The sequence below is a fragment of the Pinus tabuliformis genome, chromosome 1_2, assembly GCF_031772625.1.
Source record: "Pinus tabuliformis cultivar Carrire ecotype Pingquan chromosome 1_2, CPIR1, whole genome shotgun sequence".
Lineage (NCBI taxonomy): Eukaryota > Viridiplantae > Streptophyta > Pinopsida > Pinales > Pinaceae > Pinus > Pinus tabuliformis.
Genome location: NC_142298.1, coordinates 605,068,080 through 605,078,348, shown reverse-complemented (window position 1 = coordinate 605,078,348; position 10,269 = coordinate 605,068,080). Strand labels below are relative to the sequence as shown.

The window sequence follows — 10,269 nt, the reverse complement described above, 5'->3', positions numbered from 1 at the left end:
AGAAGAACGTGCATGTCATATGCATTATGACTCTGATTCAAAATTATATAGTGACTCTAGCTCTGAAGAGATGTCCTTCAGATCATAGAAGGAAAAAATATTAATGGTTGCCGCAGAAGAAGATGGATAAAAATTTTCTCTTAGATTCGAGCAATGGAGGATGGAGAAATGAAGAACAGATTAATAGAAGCATTCATGGATCAGCTTAAATCCAGTTCTTCCACAAACTATTTTTTTTTATTGTTGCACAGCGCTCTGCTACCCTCGGCCTGCATCCGATCCGCAGACCCCGCTAGGCCAGTGAGCCCACCCCCTATTGGCCCATCCTGCGACTTGCTGGTGAGCCTCCTGCCTGCTGCGGCCTGTCTGCATGGACCGTCCAGTAGTTTATCAGTGGTAATCTTAGAACTTATGACCATGGAGGGGATGGGAACCCATGCACCTCATCCGCCTCCTCCACCGTCCTCTCCTTCTCAGGCTTTCAACAGGCTTCTGGCAGGACTGCCAAACAAGAAAAACATTGAAGCAACGAAGTTTGTCAAGAGATTGGACAATATACCGGTGATCACCCTCCCTCCAAAAACCCCGATCTAGGTTGCTTTGTCCCTGGCTGAAAGGGCTCTCATCGGCCAATTCATCGGGCTATGGCCGTCTCCAAAAACCATAGAAGGCTGGGTTAACAGAAATTGGGCTCCTCTGATCAAAGAAAGCATCGCCTCTTACTTTTTGGGGAGAGGTTATTTCCTCTTCGAGTTCACTTCAAAAGAAGATAAAGACCTGATCTTCCAAAATGGCCCCTACTTCATGGGTCCCCAGGGTCTTTATCTGAACAAATGGACCCCGGACTTCAATCCGACAGTAGATGTGCCCAAAGTAGTCCCGATGTGGGTCAGACTCCCAAATCTCCCAGTGCACTGTTGGAACTGGGATTCGCTGAAACACATTGGAAATGCCCTGGGAAAATTCATAGACCGTGTGAATAACAATGATCAATATGATTGTGCCAGGATATGTGTAGAAGTAGATCTGGAGGTGGGACTACCAGAGGCCATCACAATAAAGGTCGAAAACTGGACACACATGCAGAAATTGGACTATGAGCAGCTGCCCTTCAAATGTCGGAAATGTCATGTTTACGGACACTTCGCCAGAGGATGCCCATCTAATAAAGAGACTGAGCAGGGAAAAGAGGATGGATGGAACCAAGTCAAGAGAAACAAAAATTATCCCAAGAACCAGAAGCAAGGAGGCCCCAATGGCAAAGGAACCCAGCAAACCACTACTCAGCAGATCATCTCCAAACCCATCTCTGAAAACAAGTTTGATCCCCTGAGCACGCAACCAGAGAGCACACAAGAGGGCGAGACTCAAAAGAAGACAGAAGCAACACAGGAGACCGAAGCTCAACCCACAAGCAAAGGTACTCCCTCAATCTCAATCTCTCTCAAAGGAACAGGTGCTGAAGATCCAAAAGGCATGACTATAGAAGATGAAGAAGAAGAGCAGGAAACAGAAGAATCAGAAGAGGAAGGAGAAATAGGAGAGTCCCACACCCCGGTAAGAAGATCAGCAAGAGGCCGGAAAACCGATAGGGAAAAAAGGGAGCAGGAGACTTACAAAGAAAAACTTCAGGGCAGTCAACCAACCTTGGAGAAAATGCTAGCATCAAAGCTGAAGATATTGAAAAACCCACCCCAAGGCTCCAAGGGAGCCCACCAGAAGCATAAATAATGAAGGTCATCTCCTGGAACTACAGAGGGATGGGGAGCAAAACTAAAGAGGAATCCATCAAAAGTCTAATCGGGATAGAAACCCCATATCTACTTGTAGTCCAAGAGACAAAGCTGGAAGACATTGTCTTCATTCAAACAAGCAAGAATCTCTGGAGCAAAAGCAAAGAAAGAGAAATCTCCGCCCGGGGTGCCTCAGGAGGGATAGTTACTCTTTGGAATGCAAATAAATTTACAGTTTTATTCGAGGCCAGGAACACCCATTGGTTGTTGCTGAAAATGCAAAACCTGGATACTAAGGAAAAGTTCTACCTCTTCAATGTTTATTCTCTAGTCAACATTAGGGAAAAAAAAGACTGTTGGGACTCTATAAGACTTCAAGTAGATTTGACATATCTAGAAAACATAATAATTGCTGGCAATCTCAACCTTACCCTTCATCCATCAGAAAAAAATGGAGGCAGCATAGTTCGAGTTTCGGCTAGAGAATGGGTGGAGGACATAGTGCAAGACTGGGATTTTGTGGACATCAAGCCCTCTTCAGGTAAGTACTCTTGGTCTAACAAAAGAGTGGGCCCTGGATAGATTGTTGTTAGATTAGATAGATTTATCATTCAAAGTTCCTATCTGCTGCTAGGATTAGAGCCCAGAATACATATTCTTGCCAACAACATCTCTAATCATAAGCCTATAAAGCTAGATTTTTTAGCTCACCATGATCTGGGTCCCATTCCATTTAGATTCATCCCCCTTTGGGTAAATGAGCCTGATTTCATGCAAACTGTCAAGGATGGCTGGAACCAACCAGTTAAAGGATCACTGTTCTATATTTGGGAGGAAAAACTAAGAAGGGTGAAAGGAGCTCTAAAAAGATGGGCCAAAACACTGTCCAATTCGGCCACAATAAGGAAAACCACTAAAGCAGCTCTTGTTGCCCATCAAAATGATATGGAAAACGTAGTGCCCACAAAGGATTCTCTAGAACAAGAAAGTTTGCTTCAACAACAATATCATAAAGCCTGCTTAGCTGAAGAAGAGTATTGGAGAATGAAATCTCGAAACCTCTGGCTTAAAGCAGGGGATAGGAACACTGCTTATTTTCATAAACAAGCCCAGGCAAGGAAATGATTCAACACTATCTCAGAGATTAAAGAAGAGGGAGATATCCATAAGGATTTTGATCACATAAAGAGAGCAGTGTTTACACATTTCCAAAAATTATATAGTGAAGACAAGGAGTTAAGTCACTACCTGGAGCTGTTAGAAAATATACCCTCTGTAATTTCTTAGCGAAGAAATGAATTTCTGGAGGCCAAAGTCACTAAAGATGAGGTGAAAAAGGCTCTCTTCGATATGGACCCGGATAAGGCCCCTGGACCGGATGGTTTCTCTGCTAGATTCCTCCAAGCTTGTTGGCCGATTATTGAAAAAGATCTACTCAAAATGGTTCAAAAATCCCAAAATACTCAGAAAATCGGAGGCAGCACTAATTCTGCATTTTTAGCGCTCATACCCAAGGAAAAAGGTGCCAATAACTTCACCAGATTTCGGTCGATCTCTCTATGTAATACAGGGTACAAACTGATCACCAAAGTAATTGCAAACAGATTAAAGTTTATCCTCCCCAAAATAATTCCAGAGAATCAAGGAGGCTTCATTCATGGAAGGTAGATTGTGGACAAATTTCTACTGGTCCAGGAGGAAATACACTCGAGTCTACAGCGAAAAGAACGAGGTATGGTGATCAAACCTAATTTAGCAAATTCTTTTGATTGAGTCAATCATAGCTTTCTTGTAAATGTTATGTGCAAATTTGGTTTTGGAACAAGCTTCATCAATTGGATCCGGGCATGCACCTCAGAACCATGGATAGCTCCTCTTGTCAATGGAAGAGCCACAGACTTCTTTAAAGCCTCGAGAGGACTCAGGCAGGGGTGCCCTCTATCCCCCCTGCTCTTTGTCATTCAGGCCTCAGCCCTCAGCTTCCTGCTAGATAAAAAGCTGCATGAACAAGAAATTAATGGTTTGCGCATTGCAAGAGGGACCAAAAATATTAACCATGCTTTGTTTGTGGATGACACTCTGCTGCTAGGTCCCGCCTCTATTCCCTCTGCCACAAAGTTCAAAGAAATCCTGAATGAGTTTAGTGAAGCTTCAGGAAGTGTTGTTAACAAGAGCAAATGCCATATTTACAGTTGGAATACTTCGCCTAGGCTGCTATCTGCCATCTCCAGATGTTTGGGCTTTGAAGCTTCCTCCACCTGGTCTTCCTTTAAATACCTGGGCCTCCCATTATCTCATAAGAGATCATCTAGCAAAGATTGGCTCCCACAGTTAGAAAAGTTCAAGGCAAAGATTCAAGCCTGGGGATACTCCTGGCTGAATGCTGCAGGCAAAACAGTCTTAATAAAATCTGTTCTCAACAGCTTGCCTCTATTCCAATTCTCAGGACTCCTCGCTCCGACATCCATCCTAAGCAAAATGGAGGAATACATAAGGAGGTTCTTCTGGAAGGGAGGGAAACAAAATGAAAAAAAGATCCCTCTTGTCAGCTGGGATATCATCTCCAAGCCGCTGTGGGAAGGTGGCCTAAATTTCAAGAATCTTCGTCAACAGAACGTGGCAATGGCTGCAAAAATCATTTGGAGGATCATCGCCCCCAATCCTGGCTGGGCCCAAAAGGTGCTCTGGAAAAAATATTTCAGAGGTCCAAGAGCCAGATGCTTAGACAATGTGATACGCCGGCCAAATTTGACATTCCTCAAAATATATGACAGAGCAACATCACTAATCTCCACCCATTCCTACTGGATACTAGGTAACGGGAAAAAAAATAGTATATGGTCAGACAGAATAATGAACAAGGAGCCATTTGAAACCAAAGCGTCCACAAATTTGCTGCGCTGTTGGATGGACAACGAAGGCATGCAAACCTTGTGGGATATTTCATGCTGGAATGATGAGAAATGGGCAGGCTGGAAGCATTTACATGTGTCGGAAAACCTGATCTCAGAGTGGACCACGCTCCTCGACGCCCTCCATGGTCTGGCACCAACGCATTCGCGGAAGAGAGATGAGATGGGCTGGGGGCCAAAAGGCAGCGGATATACAGTCGCACAGGGGTATGCTAAACTTATCGAGCGACCTCATGTTCCCATGAATCCAGCTCCTTGGAAAGGCATCTGGCAACTGCCCTCTTGGCCCAAGGTCGATTTCTTCGCCTGGGTTTACTGCCATGGAAAAATTTTAACTTATGATAACTTGCAAAAGAAAGGCTTCCACGTCCCTTCCATATGTCCTCTGTGCAATGACAACGCTGAGACAACAGTCCATCTAATGCTAGATTGCAGCTTCTCCAGGCATATTTGGTCCTATTTTACCCACGATCTGGATCCTAATTTCACTGTTCCTCGCTCCACATCTGAACTTTTCTCTGAATGGGCAAGCAGATTTCCAGGACCTCCTCCTAAAAATCTGATTATCAAAGCATCATGGGCTGTCCTCCCAATAATTATTTGTTGGCAGTTATGGATAGAGCGTAATAAAAGAATTTTCAGAAACGCAAAACAGAGCCACAAAATCCTAGAAACCAAAATTAAAAGTCACATAAAGGAGTGCTTGATTGATCTAAAAGACGACTCCAATCTTAGACAGTAGGACATAGCATGGGGATCAATGCTAGAACTTCAATTTCATCCAGCAATCAAAAAATCCCCCACTATCAAAGAATGGAAAATAAGAAAGCCCGAGAATGACTTCCAAGAGTGGCTTAAATCGCAAGCAAGACACTCTCTTTTCTTTGACGGAGCAGCAAAGGGAAATTCGGGCAAAGCTAGTGCAGGAGGTGTTGTTCTAAATCAAACTGGGGAAAAAATTCATTCCTACGCTTGGGGTCTTGGTTACACTACCAGCATCCAAGCTGAGGCCTTAGCCCTCTTCCAAGGACTCAAGACCCTTAAAGAACTGGACATTAATGAAGCAACTGTCATAGGCGACTCTCAAGTCATTATAAATGCAATGGTTTCCAGCAATCTAGTACCGGACCTCTATCTAGCAAGGCTGATCACCAGGATCAAAGGCCTGGAAAGCAACTTTTAGGATTTGAAGTACTACCATGTGTTGAGAATCCACAATAAAAAGGCGGACATCGAAGCTAATAAAGCATTCCGACTCTCTGCTGGGACTAAGCTGAAAGAGGAAGAAGAATCATGGGAACCCATTCCATAATTAGACTACTGCCATGTTCTACTGCCTATTACTAAAACAATTCGTTTGTATTTTGAAGTGGGGAAAAATCTTTGCAAATAACTCAGCAGGGGTCTATCCAAGGAAGAATCTTGTAGGTCTCAGCTACATTCTTAGCGAAGAAATGCATCAAGACAAAGAAGCACATAATGTAATCAGATTTTGGCATTCTGCCCAAGATTAATATAAAGCTCCATAACCGTTCCTGTAAAAAAAATAATCCATTTCTTCCATAAACACAGGAAAAAAGACATATTTGTTGACGCTTCTTTTGAGAGGAATACCAGGTCCTTCCAACGACATCAAGAGAAGCCAGACAAGGTGTATTCACTTACCTTGGGGGAGGTAAGTAGAGAAATCCACAATATCAAATCTAAAATCTCTGCTTTGAAATCCCAACTTACAGAAATTAAAAAGGGAAATAAAACAATAGTTGAAGATTATCATTCATGGAATCCAAAAGAATATGCTAAAGAGCCAAATATGAACCTTGAAATCACTGAAGGGAAAAAAGACCCTATCTTTGGATTTCAAGTTATGAGGATTCTTGCCATTTCCTACCAACAGCACCATGTGAAACATAATAACTCAAATTTACACACAAATTTATTCAAAACTTTCAACATAATAACTCAAATTTACTCAAAAACTTTAATATAATAACTTGATATAAGTATGTCATTTCAAAATTATATATCAAGTAGGTTTAATTTAGTTTTAAATTCTAAATAATTTATTTGTATAATTTAGTTTTAAATTGAAAAAATAAAATAAAATCAATACGAATATTTTATATAAATGAAATTTACAAATTTTTGTTTATCTTTTTTTCATCATCACATGTCAACATTTTATTATAATAATATTTCTTTTGTACTAAGCTGTAAAACATTTTATTATTTTCAATGTAGTATTGCGATTATTTAAATTTTAAATAAAATAATTAGAATAAATACATGTATTATGTATAGAAAAACTAAATAATCAAGAGAAATTATAATATATAATAAATATAATACCATAGAGTATTAAATGATTATGTCAAAGTGTACGGTTCAAATCTTGATGAGTGCTATCTTGAGATTATACATCTTCACAATAGTAATAGAATGATGAAATTGTTGCAAGTCAGGGGGGATGTGAAGTTGGAGCGACTAGGGTTTTGAACAGGGGGCGATAGAAGCGAGTTGGTAATGATGGAGGGGCATGGAGGAGGAAGCTCCACTCCTTCCTACAGTAACGTGGTTTCAAACAAAGTCAAAGAGATGAGTCTGAAAAATCTCGGGAAACCAACAGAGGCAGAGACAAAGACAACCGACACTCAAAAGCTGGAAAGTAGCAAATCCCTAGAAAAGGAAGGGACCCACAAGGAGGCTAGGAAGGAAGCAAAATCTGGAGACAACAGTCAGAGAATGGAGAATATATCTATGACGGGACCCTACAAGCCCAAGTCTAACATCAAACCCAGGGTGGTCTTAAATGATCCTGCATTACAGGTGCACAGGGATCACATGGCAACTTATGCGATCATATGCAAGTTTATGGGTATATGTCCCACGAAGAAAGCGCTGTACACGTGGATAAGAAATGACTAGAAACTAAAGGGAAAAATAAACCTACAGCTTGGGTCCAAGGGTTTTCTCACAGTGGTTTCCACTAACTTGGAGGACAAAGACAGAGTTTTCAAAGGAGGACCCCACTTCTATGATGTTGCTGGCCTCTACATGCGACCTTAGATGATGAACTTTGTTCCGGAGCGAGAAATGTTCACATCAGTCCCGATATGAATTAGATTATATTCCTTACCTTTAGATTATTGGCTGCTAGAAACCTTAAAAGCTATAGGTAATAAATTAGGGCATATATATAAAGATTTTAGAGGCGACACTTCGTGGTAAATATATCTCCTTCGCCCGTATACGTGTTGAAATGGATTTATCGGGAGCACTCCCGGATGAAGTCATCCTAGAAGTCTATGAAGAGGAATGGGTACAGGCGGTTGACTATGAACACACCCCATTCAGATGCCATAAATGTCATGAACATGGACACCTCTTCAGAGACTGCCCACTCAACAAAAGGGAGGATAACCTGAAAACCAACTTAGGAAAAGACCCTGTAGGTTTCACCAAAGTCGGAGGCAGAGGGAAAGGAGGGGGAAATAAGTGCTAAAAGAAATTTAGCGAGAGCAAGATACCAATTCATAATAGCTTCGAGATTTTAGAAGAAGAGGGGGGGGGGAGGGGGGGGGAATAGAATGAATAGGGAACCGGAGGACATCCATACAGAGAAAGAAAAAGAGGATAGCATGGAAATCATACAGGAATACAATGAGAAATAGGAGAACCCACCAAGCACTATGGAACTTGGCAGGGACCATGAGATGACCCCCAGCGAAGGAGGTATGGAGAACCAAGACCTTTAGGAGATTCTCGAGAGGGAGATTCACCTTGAACTAGAAAAGTTTCTAGAGCAGGGAACCAACAAAGGGATTAACTCTCTGCCACAAGAGGAGTTTGATAGAGTACAACAACTATTCCTCTGAAGGTCTCAAACAAAGGCTGCAGGAGTCAAAAGGAACTACAAAAGCCATGAGAACATAGGTGTGAAATCAATGGAGATAACTTCAGGACACTCCTCCAAGAACCCAGGCAAGAAAAGAGAGAATGAACTTTTGTCAAAGTGTGGAAAACTTATGATTAATTCAGGTAAGATGAAAGATATCACCAGTTACTCTTTCACAAACCCATCATTATGAAGCTTACAACCTAGAACATTAGAGGACTAGGAGGTAAGAGAAAACAAAGAAATCTCAGCAACGGAATAAACGAAGAAAAACCATACATGGTGTTTATAAAGGAAACAAAATGCTCATTATAAATATCAGAGAAATACATAGAAAATGGCCTATTAAATATGAGTACCTAGAAGTCAAAGCAAATACCACAGTGGGGGGAATTATTACTCTATGGAATCCTTAGAAATTTGAGATCCTGGATGCTGAAGCATCTAGGAACCACCTTTCAATGGTTATCCAACCTTTGGGGGACAAGGATTGTTACATGATCACAAATGTCTATGGTCCATAGCTTCTTGAAGACAAACTCAGGCTCCTCACCTCTCTGGAGGAGCTGAGAGAGAGACACCTAATAATCCCCTGGATTCTGGGAGGGGATTTTAACATGATCAAATCACTCACAGAGAAAAAAGGAGGGACCAGAATGCTTGGACGAGACTCAATTTCCTTCCAGAACTTCTTAAACAACATGAGAGTGGTGGATATGGACATAATAAATGGTACCTTCACATGGAATAATAGGAGAGGAGGAACCTCCCAAGTTGCCTCGAAATTAGACAGATTCATAATCTTGGAGGATCTCCTTCTCTTCGGTCGTATCATGACAGCTTTTATCCTTCTTTTCGGAGGCTCGGACCACTGGCCCATCTAGCTGGAAGCCTCATTTATTGATACCCCAAGGAACATACCTTTCAGGTTCAAAATTTTTTGGCTCACTCACCCTAAATTCATCACTAATATTGGAAAATGGTGGGTGGAAGACATGCCCACCGAAGGCACAAAAATGTTCCTCCTGCAACAGAGACTCAAAAACATAAAGTTAAGGCTCAAAGAATGGAACAAAAATGAGTTTGGAAATATTTTTGAAGCCAAAAGAGAAGTGGAGAAAAAATTATAGGAAACTAATCAAATCCTCATCACAGAAGGCTTCACAGAGGAGAGGAAAATGCAAGCGGAATCTCTACAACAAGAATGGGACAATAGATGCCAGCAGGAGGAAATCTTCTGGAGACAGAAATCAAGAGTACAATGGATTAAAGAAGGGGAGAGAAATACCAGGTTCTTCCACAAGTCTACCATGAAACACAGGGCAAATAATCAGATCACAAAACTCATAGATCCTCAAGGGAAAGAGCTAAATACTCACAAGGAAATGGAATCTATTCTGGTACAACATTTTCAAAACATAGCAGAGGAGACCATGGCAGACAGATCTCAATTCACCAAGAGCTTCACTCAGCATATTCCAAAACTGGTTACCAGGGAAGATAATTATAACCTCAACAGGCCAGTAACGGAAGAAGAGGTCAAGGAAGTAATCAAAGAGATGCACAATGGGAAAGCTCCAGGCCCGGATGGTTTCAATGTAGACTTCTTCAAAGCATGTTGGGAAACTATCAAACAAGACATTCTTGATGTGGTGGAGGACTCGAGAAAATCAAGAACTATTCTGAGAGCGCTTAATGAATCCTTCATAGCATTAATCCCTAAACAGGA

At 41.5% G+C, this 10,269-nt stretch overlaps 1 protein-coding gene across 1 annotated transcript; it reads left to right on the top strand.

Moving 5' to 3' along the window:
• The first annotated feature begins 5,405 nt into the window (after positions 1-5,405).
• Positions 5,406-5,828, top strand: LOC149207090 (uncharacterized). Its single transcript, XM_089397924.1, has one exon. The coding sequence runs from the start codon at positions 5,406-5,408 to the stop codon at positions 5,826-5,828; it is 423 nt and encodes a 140-aa protein (XP_089254050.1).
• Positions 5,829-10,269: the final 4,441 nt, after the last annotated feature.

What these genes read in the sequence shown, in the direction of transcription:
- LOC149207090 (XM_089397924.1), top strand. Translation starts at nt 5,406, where the DNA reads ATGCTAGAACTTCAATTTCATCCAGCAATCAAAAAATCCCCCACTATC.